At 65.5% G+C, this 11592-nt stretch overlaps 1 protein-coding gene across 4 annotated transcripts; it reads left to right on the top strand.

Moving 5' to 3' along the window:
* The first annotated feature begins 476 nt into the window (after positions 1–476).
* PLEKHG5 (pleckstrin homology and RhoGEF domain containing G5) lies at positions 477–11467 on the top strand. Of its 4 annotated transcripts, none has more exons than XM_064730385.1 (22): positions 477–523; positions 2218–2294; positions 4595–4724; positions 4892–4994; positions 5075–5135; positions 5241–5332; positions 5408–5544; positions 5621–5769; positions 6493–6561; positions 7256–7441; positions 7611–7781; positions 7855–7950; positions 8032–8082; positions 8192–8341; positions 8419–8529; positions 8600–8749; positions 8825–8962; positions 9126–9245; positions 9347–9479; positions 9549–9661; positions 9742–9896; positions 9975–10773. In XM_064730385.1, exons 3-22 carry the CDS (start codon positions 4682–4684, stop codon positions 10771–10773), a joined length of 3027 nt encoding a protein of 1008 aa, XP_064586455.1. In that variant the 5' UTR covers positions 477–523; positions 2218–2294; positions 4595–4681. The 4 variants fall into 4 exon arrangements, with proteins under 4 accessions (XP_064586455.1, XP_064586452.1, XP_064586453.1 ...); XM_064730382.1 differs by lacking the exon at positions 6493–6561 and adding an exon at positions 10864–11467 and having other exon boundaries at positions 481–523; positions 9975–10769; XM_064730383.1 differs by lacking the exons at positions 477–523; positions 2218–2294; positions 6493–6561 and adding exons at positions 2739–2863; positions 10864–11467 and having other exon boundaries at positions 9975–10769.
* The last annotated feature ends 125 nt before the right edge of the window (positions 11468–11592 follow it).

The following is an 11592-nucleotide window of genomic DNA, read 5'->3' as shown; positions in this document are numbered from 1 at the left end:
GGAGCTCGGGGCGGTGCATTCCTGCCCCCTCAAAAGCTGGCCGGACGGCAGAGCCGCCAAACAGCCCCCTTCTTAATGCTGATTCTTTCCATCACAAGCACGTCTTGTCTCCGTGGCCGAATGTCTTCCATAGACGGTGGAAAGTGAAATTTGTGCAATGTCTGTAGGAGGCTGAAGAAAGGCCCTTTGTGCGCCCCCCGCGCGGGCGCTGGGCAGCCTCCAGCAGCACCCTCGGCCGCCCCGCGGCTCCCGCCGGCGGCGTCAATGCACCGCTTGTCCAGAGACCGGGACCCACTCTTAAAGCCAGAGCCGGTCTCCCTCCGTTAGTCCCACCGGTGGCCCCGTCGGGGCGGGCACGGCTGCGGGGGGCTCCCCGGCCGCAAGCCCAGGATGTTTCTGTACTGGAGGAAGCGGGGTGCCTACGAGCTGGAGGCTTTGCCGCCCGGCCTGGCGGGGCTGGAGTACGGGGCAGTGGAGCGCTTCTCCTGGAGCTCCAGCCTGGATGTCAGCGAGGAGCTCGGGGGTAGGTGGCTGGGGGGCTTTGGGCAACCAGCAGGCTGTGGCTGAGCGTGGTCTCCCAAAGCCTCCAGCCCTGGTGAGGAGGGTGAGGGGTTGGGAGAAGCTGCTGGTGCGGCCGGGATGCCGTGGGAATGCTGCAGGTGCAGCTGGGGAGCGCTCAGCAAGCTGCCCGTGCCACCGGCGCCGCTCCCCCCGGGCGTTTGAAGCAGCCGGCTGCCGCTGCCGTGCTCTCTGCAGCAAGGACGATCCGGTTTCAAAACTCGTTTGCCGTCACCGGGAGCGCCGGCTGTGATAGCATAGCCCGCAGCAGGAGAAGGAGGAGGTGACCGGGCGGGGAGAGGAGCTGATGGAGACAGGATCTCTCCTGCAGCCCTCGAAGTGTCTGGTGGGGACCCGGACACGCTCCTGCCCCTGCCCCAAAGCGGGGCTCCCTTCAGGAGCTCCCAGCCCGCGTGTCCCAGCCCTGGTGTATGAGTGACCCGCGGGCAGGGTCGGATTTTGAGAGCGGCCACGCGGCTCTGGCCATGCTGCGGGGCTGATCCCTGGCACCGCAGGTCTAGTTTTTGGTGAGTTTGGGAAACTTTCCCTTGGGTGCATGAAAGAATTTCTTATTTGTTTCCGTTATTATTCCCGATAGGTCAAGTGAAACGGCAGCGGCGGGGGGCGGGGGCCGGCCCAGCTCGGCGGGCGCTGCGGGGCGGCCGCGGGGACAGAGGCCTCATTGTGCTCCTGCCGCGGGGGCAGCGCCCGGCCCGGCTCCGAGCCCGGCTCCCGGCCCGGTTCCGAGCCCGGCTCCCGGAGGGCAACGAGTTGAGCCCTGCCCGGCTACTCCTGCATCCAGCAGCGTCCATGGTGCCACAGCAGCCTTGGGATCGCCTCCCAGATGGGAGCTTGAGCAACCAGCACCATCCCGAGTTGCTTCCCCCTCTCCAGGCAGAAGCAGCATTTTTTTTCAGTGCTGCCTCAAAAAGCAGACTGTTTTATCCCGCAGACTGCTTCTAACCCCGGCCTTGGCCGCGGTCTCGCTCTGCTCGGCGTGGATGCTGTTTTTGTTGGCAGGAAGGATGCGGGAGATGGAAGCGGTGCGGCAGGGAAGTCCCTGTGCCCTGGGCTGGTGTAATAGCCATGCCACCTGGTAGAGCCGTGCCATTGTGGCAGAGCCGTGCCATCTGGCCTTTCCACATCCTTGGCAGCAGCTTCCCAACGGTGCATCCCTGCCTGCAGCGGGGCTGTCCAGCCAGAGGGTGTCTGTTCTGCTCGTTTGCCGCTGCGAGCAGCCCCGAGTCTGTTATTTTTAAACGATTAGGTTCGACACATAACAAAAGCCTTCAAAATAGGATTTGTCCCTAAGGCCGATTTAACTGTCAAAGCTTAAAGTGGCTCCTAAGCCTCGTTGGGGGCTGACAGCGGCAGATTTAGTGCTGCTGCTGCAGCCCCACGCTGTGCCAGCCCAAGGGGAGCTGGGGCAGGTCCGTGTCCTCATCCTGTACCCTGGGGTGCTGAGCAGGAGGTGCCGGATTCTGTCCCCGTGGCATCGCTGGCTCTTGGGGCTTCATTCCCCTGGACGAGCTGTGGGGCGGGCTGAGCCCGAGTGCTTTGCCGAGCTCTGAAACCCGGGATTCCCGGTGTGGGGGCCTCAACACGGACCCGGAGGGGGCTCAGCACGGCACTCAGGCACTGACCCTGCTCTCTCCACAGCCGAGCCGTGCCCAGAAGAGGAGACAGTGCTGCACTGCCAGAATCCCGACTGCGCCGGAGAGAGGAGGGCGGCCAAGGTGGGTCCTGCGGGGTGGGGGCAGCTGCTGCCCGGGGTCTTGGGGGTGAGAAGGGGCAGCGGACAGCTCTGCCCAACCTGCCGCTCCCTGCAGGGCCCCTGTCCTGATCAGCACCTCCTGGCCTGCCGTGCCGGGTGTGCATTCCCGGCTGGGGTCAGGGTCCTGCTGGCATTTACCAGCACAGCGGAGGTTTACGCGTTTCCCCGAGCTGCCGTGATTTGGGCTAATCCTCTACAGCCCGTCTGTTCTCCACTTGCTAACGTGAAGCCAGGGCAGATTTAGGGTCCTTTCTCTCCCTCTGGCCGTACGGAGCAGGGCCGGACCCACGCCCAGGCTCGCAGCGCGTTCCCGGGGCTGCAGCGCGGGGCCGCGGGCGGTGTCCCCGGCGCAGCAGGCAGCACAGCACCGGGGGTGTGCCGGTGCTCTGTTTGCACGGCGGGCTGGCAGGGCCGCTGCTGCTGGGGCACACGTGGCACTGGGCTGCAGCTGCCCAGGAGCGCGGCTGGCACTGCCGGGAGCGACTGAGGCCACCCCGCCGCTGTCACCCGAGCCCTGATGGGGCCTGGCAGGTAGCGGGGGGTGGGCAGGGGGAGCTGGCCGGGCTGGGGTGGATCCTGCCGTGCCACGGTGCAGGATCGTGATCCCCCTCGCTTTGTGAGGCACCTGCTGAGGGACATGTGCTGGGAGTTCCGTGGGGCTGGGATCAGGAGCTGATCCCGGGGTGGGCAGAGGGGTTTGGCCATCCCACCTGGCCCCTCCTGTGGGGATGAGTCCAGGGATTAGCTGCTGGCACAGGGGGGATGAGGAGCCCCCTGTGCATCCCTCTGGGGCGGCTGCCAGACATCCCAGGGGATCTCAGTGAATGGGTGCCAGCTGCGGGCATACTCCCACTTGCAGGTGTCTGACCGTGTTCACAGGGGTCTGAGGATGAGGGAAGAGATGAGGATCTGACTCCGTGTTTCAGAAGGCTTGATTTATTATTTTATTATATATATTATATTAAAACTATACTAAAGAAATAGAAGAAAGGATTTCATCAGAAGGCTAGCTAAGAGTAGAAAAAGAAGGAATGAATAACAAAGGCTTGTGTCTGGGACAGAGAGTCCGAGCCAGCTGACTGTGATTGGCCATTAATTAGAAACAGCTACATGAGACTAATCACAGATCTACTTGTTGCATTCCACAGCAGCAGATAACCATCGTTTACATTTTGTTATTGAGCCCTCTTGGCTTCTCAGGAGAAAAAATCTTAAGGAAAGGATTTTTCACAAAATGTGCTTGTGACAGGTGTCACGATGGCCACGCTGTGGGACGCACGGTGGCAGCGGAGGAGGGCTGAGGGTACAGGGTGTCCTGAGGCCGTGTCGAGGCCCGCGATAGGGCACCGGTGGATGGCAGGGGGTGCTGCAGAGGGAGCAGCGGCCCCTCGGAGAGAGCGCGGGTGGTGGGAGCGCGTCAGCGCTGACCTCAGCAGCGCCGGGAGGAAGGAGGGCAGGAAGTGGGGGCGGCTGGAGCTGCACAGGCGCTTCCTCCCCGCAGCAGCAGCGCGGAGTTCTGCAGGCAAGCCCGGGCAGGGCCGCCTCCTCCCCGCACCCTCGCACCCTCCGCGGGCAGGGGGGCGCTGGGCGTCCCACACAGGGATGGGGATGTGTCAGCGGTGCAGTGGGCGGCGGCACCACCATCCCCAGGAGCGGGGCCAGAAGGAGCCCCAGTGAGAAGGGCACTGGCCAGAGAACACAGGCAGTGCACTGTGCTGGGGGCCTGGCCGGGGGTTTAAAAATAACCCGCTGTGAATGCCTGGAGGGGCTGGGGCCGCGGCCGTGGCCGCACACAATCGGAGGAAACCCGCCGGCTTGGAGCATTGTTTGCCTGCAGACGCTCGCTTCCTCCGTCCTGCCGCGGGGACACGGCTCTCGTCAGCACAAAGGGGCTGGGGGTGCCAGGGCGGCCTCACGGGTCTCTGCTGAGGGGCTGGTGCCACGGTGCAGGTGACTGTCCCGCAGTTCCCTGTCCAGGCCTCGGCATGTGCAGGTGTCCCAGGGTCTCTGCTCATTGGGGTGGAGCAGGGAGGGGCTCTGTGGGGCAGAACCCCCCGTGTCATTGTCATCACCCGCTTACAGCACCCACTGCCACACGGCCATGTCCTGATCATGCTTCTTTCCCTGTGCCCGCTCTGCATTCAGCATTCCCTGTGAACAGTGTGGTGGCAGAGGGTGCCCTGCTGCCTGTGGTGCTGCCCATCCCTCCTGTGAACACACCACAGCGGGCAGGCCCTGCCTGATGGACACATGTCCCCGCAGGAATGCCACCACGCCGAGTGCCGGCAGCTGAGCCCCAGCGGCCCCCTCAGCCTGTGTGAGCTCTGCGATGGCCGCCTCCATGGCGCCATGCACTTCGATGGCCACATCCGCTTCGACCTGTCCCCGCAAGGTGAGCCCGAGCCAGCTGTGCCACCGCTGCCCTTGCTGCTGTGGGATGGGATGGGAGTGAGGGAGTGCACTTGGGGCTGGTGCAGCTCAGGGATGGGAGTGGGGTGCAGCGGGAGCCAGCACGGGGCTGGGGGAGCTGTCAGAGCCCAGCCCGGTGCCCCTTTGCAGGCTCCATCCTGGCCCGCAACATGTCCACGCGTTCGTGCCCCCCGCGCACCAGCCCTGCCTCTGATGTGGAGGAGGAGGAGGAGGGTCCGGCAGAGAGCAGAGGGTGAGCCCCCAGCCCTGCACAGCCCGTGGGCAGCCCCAACCCGTGGCACCCCCGTCACCCTGCCCTCCCTGTGCCCGCAGGGAGCGCAGGAGCTCAGCGCTGAAGCTGCCCAAGAAGAAGGCTTGGCGCAGACACACAGACGTAAGGCACCGGCTCCTCTCCCTGGGGAACCTGGCAGGGCAGCAGGATGGCCCTGGAGGGAGGGAGGGAGGGACCCCCGGGCAAGCAGCTGCCCCCTGCCCCCAGGACCCCAGCAAGGAGTGCTTCACCTTGAAGTTTGACCTCAGCATCGACATCGAGGCAGAGATCGTGCCAGCTGTGAAGAAGAAGTCGCTGGGGTGAGTCTATGGGGACAGGACAAGGGACAATGTGGGGACAGATGCAGAGAAAAATGTGGGTCTGGTGTCCTGCAGGGAAGTGCTGCTGCCAGTCTTTGAGAGGAAGGCCATTGAGCTGGGCAAGGTGGATATCTACCTGGACCAGTCGCACACGCCGCTGTCGCTGCAGTTCGAGGCCTATCGCTTCGGGGGACACTACCTGAGGGTGAAAGGTGCTGAGGGGGCCCCGAGGGAGGCCTGGCTGCTCCAGAGCTCCCAGGGGACACTGACAAGGTGATGCTCCCACAGCCAAGCCCGGGGATGAGCTGAAGGTGGAGCAGGCAGTGCGAGATGCCCGGTCAGCCAGCCTGCCCATCCTGCACCCTGCCAGCAGCGCTGCATTCCTTGGGCCGGTGCTGGAGCCACTGCCAGGACGCCGGGAGGGCACTGAGAGCCTGGTGAGTGCCAGTGCTAGCTCTGGGAAGGGAGGAATTGGGGATGGGATGACAGAATGTGTGATCTCCCCCATAGCCATTCTCTCTGGTGAAGATGGGTCCTGTATAGTGTGGGTTGAAGAACTCCCTGGAGTCCCCAGGACCCACTTTTTCTCCTGGCTGTGCCATACTGGCTGTGCTGTGCTGTGCTGGCTCCACCATGGCAGTCTGGCTGCTCAAGCAGCAGCACCAGCCCTTTGGCTGTGCCAGGTGTAGGCTGGCACCAAGGCAAAGGCAAACAGGAGCCCTGGGGCCCCCAGTGTTTGCTGCCACTCCGTGCCACCCCAGCCCTGGGACTCACCCTGGCCCTGGGACTCGCCCTGGCCACCAGCCCTCCCTCCTCTCAGCTGCTGGCAGCTGCTGAGCACAGCAGCTCTGTCCTGCCCCGTGGACCCTGGCCCCAGATAAGGCGTGGGACCGGGCTGGGCGTCGCTCCCATGGGAGCAGGGCGCCAGGCCTGAAGGGAGAAGCTCTGCAGGGTCCCGCCAGGGGGACACGGTGCTTGGTGCTGTGCCAGCAGGCCCTGAGGGCGGCAACCTGGCTGCCTGGCCAGGGCTAGTGGCCACCCGTGTCCAGCACTACGACGCCTGGCTGCAGGACCGGCAAGGCTCCAGCAGGGCCAGGGGACAGGAGGGCAACCAGGCACCTCTATGGCGGTCTTGGTCCCTATCTCCTTCCTGGGACCAGGCGGGTCCCAAGTGGCCCCGAGGCGATGGGGCTGGGGACAGCCGGGGCGTCTGGAGAAGCGACAGCACAGTGAGTAATGGCAATGGTGCCCGTGGCAGCTCTTCCCGCCTGGCTCTGCGGACGTGGCGGGGCAGTGGCAGCAGCATGCCGCTTCCCAGGCTTGGTGACAGGCGGGGAGCCCCGACCCTGCTGCGTTTTGTGCCCCGGCCGCATCCCGGGGACACACAGGGAGCAGCCGCTGCAGCGCTGCCCGGGGCGGCGGGAGCAGCTTGGCCGTGACCCAGCTCTTGCGACCAGCCGGGGGGCTTTGATCTCCGCCGGTGAATTGTTCAGCTCTGGTAGCTTATCTGCCGAGGAGGGAAATTAGGTTTTCGGCTCTGGCCCCACCTCCTTTTGTTTCGGAGGAGCCCGGCCACAGCCTGCCCGGCCCCGGCTCTGCGGTCCGAGCCGGGAGTGCGGCTGGACGGACGGCCCGGGCGGGTGCTGCGACCCTCGGCATGCCCTGAGCCCCCCCGCTGCCAGGGCCGCTTGTCCATGGCCGGCCGGGCTTGGCCAGGCAGCACCCGGGGCCCTCCATCCCCGGGGCCCTGCACCCCCGGGATGCAGGTAGGCAGGTCAGTGCGGGCAGGGGAGCATGGCCGGGGGACCCCACTGCCCGGGGTGTCCGTCTGTCCCACGGTGCTCGAGGTCAGCCAGGCCGCTGTCCCCATCCTGGCCGCAGCGCTGGCACTGACCCTGGGGACACTGCCTGTCCTCATTGCAGGCTCCGGGACGGCGGAGGAAGAACATAACAGAGTTCCTGGGGGACAGCAGCATCCCCAGCCCCGAGCCAGCCCTGCACAGCAGCAGCTCTCTGCCCCCCAATGGCACTGACACCTGGAAGAACCGCGCTGCCAGCCGCTTCAGCGGCTTCTTTGGCTCCGGGACCAGCACGGGCTCCTTCGGGCGGGTAGGTGGGATGCAGGCAGGGGAGGGGTGTGGGGACTGCCTGTGGCTGTGCTGGGGACATGGGATGGGTCCCCTTGGGGCTCAGGATCCCGGTTCCACAGGCAGGGTGAGGTGGTCCATGGGACATGCCCGCTGGCCTCCGCCCAGCTCTGTGCCCTGCTTTTGTCCAGGAGACAGAGAAGCTGGAGCAGCTGGTGAACAGGCTGCACGCCTACAGCACCTTCGGGCTGCCCAAGCTGCCGCCCCAGCTCCGCTTCGACCGCGACTCCTGGGAGGAGGATGGGGACGAGGCTGGGCTGGCTCTGGAGGACAGCTGGCAGCAGATCATCCAGGGCACAGAGGTAGGGACAGTGCCTGGGGAGCCTCAGGGGCTGTGCCCAGGCCCTGGCACGGCGCTGACGCTCAGCCTGGCAGGTCCTGTCGCGCCGGCAGTGCCACCAGCAGGAAGCCATCTGGGAGCTGCTGCACACAGAGGCCACCTACATCCGGAACCTCAAAGTCATCACTGATGTGAGTTTTGGCAGCTGCTGCACTGTGCTGGGGCTGGGGGCTGTGGCTGCAGCTCACTGCCTCTCCATTCCCTCCCCACAGCTCTTTCTGTCCTGCCTGGTGAACCTGCAGGAGTCAGGGCTGCTCTCTGAGGTGAGTGGAGGGGGCTGCATTGGACAGGGTGTTCATGGATGGGTCCTCAGCCTCGCCATGTGCAGGGTGGAGGTGCCATTCCCCAGCGCTGTCCACCTCACCCCCACAGGTGGATGCCGAGCGGCTCTTCAGCAACATTGGGGAGATCATCCGGCTGCACTGCAAGCTGTGGCGCAGCGTCATGGCCCCAGTGCTGGCCAAGGCGCGGCGGACTGGGGCACTGCTCGACCCCATTGACTTCCTCGATGGCTTCAAGATGGTAAGTGGGGATGCCATGCCGCAGCAGGCAGCCAGGCCGTGCCGTGTGCTGTGTGGTGACCACCTCGTGTCCCCCAGTTCGGGTCCCTGTTCAAGCCCTACGTGCGGTATTGCATGGAGGAGGAGGGCTGCATGGAGTACATGCGGACCCTGCTGCGGGACAGCGAGCTCTTCCGCACCTATGTGACGGTAAGGGGAGGCTGGGCTGGGGCTGGGGCAGGGCTGGGGTGGTGCTGGTGCTAATGCCTGGGTGCCACAGTGGGCCGAGAAGCAGGAGCAGTGCAGCCGCCTGAAGCTGAGCGACATGCTGGTGAAACCTCACCAGCGCCTCACCAAGTACCCGCTGCTCCTCAAGTCCATCCTGAAGAAGACGGATGACCCACGCGCCCGGGATGCCATCACCACTATGGTAAGGGATCAGAGGTGGGGGGCAGCAGGGGTGGTGGCCCCTGGCCCCTCAAACTCACCACCTCTCCTGGCACAGATCAGCTCCGTGGAGCGCTTCATCAACGATGTCAACTCCCGGATGCGCCAGCGGCAGGAGCGGCAGCGCCTGGATGCCATCCTCAGCAGGATTGATGCCTACGAGGTGGTGGAGGGCAGCACAGACGAGGTGGACAAGGTAGGCTGGACATGGTGGAGCTGCCATCTCATGCCATGGCACTCAATGCCACCCTCTGCCACTCTGCTGTGCCACCCTATGTCACTTCGTGCCAAGCCACCCCATGCTGCACCATGTTATGTTACCCCATGCACCCCATGCTGACCCTGGGGGTTTCTGGCAGCTGCTTAAGGAGTTCCTGAGGCTGGACCTGACGGCCCCCATCCCCGGCACCTCCCCGGAGGACACCCGGCAGCTCCTCCTCGAGGGCAGCCTGAGGATGCGGGAAGGTAAAGACAGCAAGGTGAGGACTGCAGGGGACAGGGAGGTCTCAGTTCCAACCCCTGCCCACCCACCCTCACTCACTGCACCGACTGGTGCCCATGGCTCCACTCTCACCCCCAGATGGACGTCTACTGCTTCCTCTTCACCGACCTCTTCCTCATCACCAAGCCCTTCAAGAAGGCTGAGCGCACCAAGGTGATCCGGCAGCCCTTGCTGGTGGACAGAGTTGTTTGCCGGGAGCTCAGAGACCCAGGTGAGAGCATTGGGCATGAGGGGGGCTACAGGGAGGTCCCTGGACACTGCTGACAGCCCCTGCCCACAGGCTCCTTCCTCCTCATCTACCTGAACGAGCTGGGCAGCGCTGTGGCCGCCTACACCTTCCAGAGCAGCGGGCAGCTGTGCCGCAGCTGGGTCGAGGCAGTGCGCAATGCCCAGGTGAGGGCACACGGGTGGGTGAGGGACCCGTGGGTTCCCTGTGCACCCCCCATTCCTCACTATGACCCTCCCCATCCCAGAACCTGCTGCAGAGGCTGCGGCAGCGCCGGCGCATGGAGGAGCAGGAGGAGGAGGACGAGGAGGATGAGGAGGATGATGGTGAGAGTGGCACTTCAGCTGCCAGTTCACCAACCATCCTACACCACAGCAGCACCAGCCCGGACTCACAGCAGTGGTAGGGAGCAGGAGGGGGGGACCTGCACAGCCCCAGTTGGCACAGGCCCCTCCTCACCTCACTTTCTTGCCTCCACAGCCCCTCCGACGGCTCCACCGAGACGCTCGCCATGGTGGCAGCAGAGGGGGGCGACGAGCTCTCCTCCCCAGACTGGGACGCAGGACCCTTCAGCTCCACCTCGGATGGCTCCTCTGTTAGCACCAGCGCCTCCATCGGCACTGGCACCTCTGTGGAGACCCCCACCTCCACCGATACCCCCACGCAGGAGCTGCCTGCAGGCGCCCTGCCTGTTCCCCTGCCCCACGGCGTGGCCTCCCCAGGCAGCGGCTGCCGCTCGTCCTCCATCGACAGCGCCTATGGCACGCTCTCCCCTGCCTCGCTGCGGGACTTTGGCCAGCAGCCCGAGGGGACGGCCGAGGAGGGGCAGGAGCCCTGCCCGGCCCCTCCCGCCCCACGGCCGGCCTCGCCCCGCCTGCGCCGCCGGACGCCCGTGCAGCTCCTGCCGTGCCCGGCCAGGGTGCTCAAGTCCAAGTCGGAGGCCAGCTTGCCCCAGCTCCTGTCCCCCACTTCCCCAGGCCCCCTAAGCCAAAGCCGCAGCCTCTCTGACCTCTGTGCTGGCTCCCCCCGGACTGGCCAAGAGCCCGCACCTCAGGCTGCCCCCGGCAGCAGCGGCAGCTCCACGTCGGAGCTCTCAGAGCCAGAGGAGCCGGCGGAGAGCCCAGCATCCCTCCCGGGGGAGCTCAGGCGCGACCCCCAGCCCCCTGCCCGCCGGACCCTGTCGGACCCGCAGGCGGCGCAGCACCGCAAGCTGACTCTGGCGCAGCTGTACCGGATCCGGACCACGCTGCTGCTCAACTCCACGCTGACGGCCTCGTAAGCACAGGCTGCCTGCTCCTGGGGGTCCCCAGCCCTTCCAGGGCTCGAGTTCCAGTGCTGAAGGCATCTCTCCCCACTCTGTGTCTTGCAGGGAGGTCTGAGAGCCGCTGGCATGGAAAAGGACAGATGCACGGATGTACCAAGGAGCTTCTCCTGCTTCTAACCGTAGCGTAAAGCCGGGGCCGGGCAGAGCAGGCACTGGGAGGCCGCGCTGGTGGGGACATGGATGGGGATGCAGAGCAGTCCCCTTGGCGAGGCCGTGTCCTGGGCACGGTGGTGCGGGGCTGGACATGGCACGTGGCTTGTGCTGAACCCCCTGTCCACAGACACGAGAGTTGTCGGGCAGGGGGCCCTGGGGCTGTGGGGGGCTGTGGGAGACTGAGGGTCAGCTCTTGCAGGCGAGGAAGGGGTGACGACGTCGGCAGTGGTGAGCGGGGAAGGTGCTGAGAGGGACGTGGTGCCGGTGGCACGGTGCTGTGGGCAGTGCAGGGAGGAGGCTGGGGCTGGGCGCAGGAGAGGATGGCGCGGGGCTGGGGCAGGTTTGCCCTGTGGGCTGGCAGTGGATGGCAGCACCTGGGGCTGGAGTGTGGGAGACACGGTGGGACACGCGCGGCGGCCACAGCCCCGGCTGCCCCCCCATGCTAAACTGCACTCCACGTCCCAGCTGAGCAATAAAACCAGCTGGTGCACGCTCATGTCTGCCTCTCCTTTCCTTTGGCTTCTGCAGCACCCAAGGCTGGGCATCACCTGGGTGGGTGCATCGTGGGGACAGACAAAAAGGGGATGAGACCAGTTCCAGCCTCCAGTTCTGGAGCTTGGG

Source organism: Zonotrichia leucophrys, chromosome 21, assembly GCF_028769735.1.
Source record: "Zonotrichia leucophrys gambelii isolate GWCS_2022_RI chromosome 21, RI_Zleu_2.0, whole genome shotgun sequence".
NCBI lineage: Eukaryota > Metazoa > Chordata > Aves > Passeriformes > Passerellidae > Zonotrichia > Zonotrichia leucophrys.
This window is presented reverse-complemented; position numbering and strand designations above follow the sequence as displayed.

Excerpts from the sequence above, each read along its gene's own strand:
- PLEKHG5 (XM_064730385.1), top strand. The coding sequence starts at position 4,682 with ATGCACTTCGATGGCCACATCCGCTTCGACCTGTCCCCGCAAG. Across the intron at positions 5,545-5,620 it reads ACACTACCTGAGGGTGAAAG|CCAAGCCCGGGGATGAGCTG; the intron begins GTGCTGAGGGGG and ends ATGCTCCCACAG. Across the intron at positions 9,897-9,974 it reads AGCCCGGACTCACAGCAGTG|CCCCTCCGACGGCTCCACCG; the intron begins GTAGGGAGCAGG and ends TTGCCTCCACAG.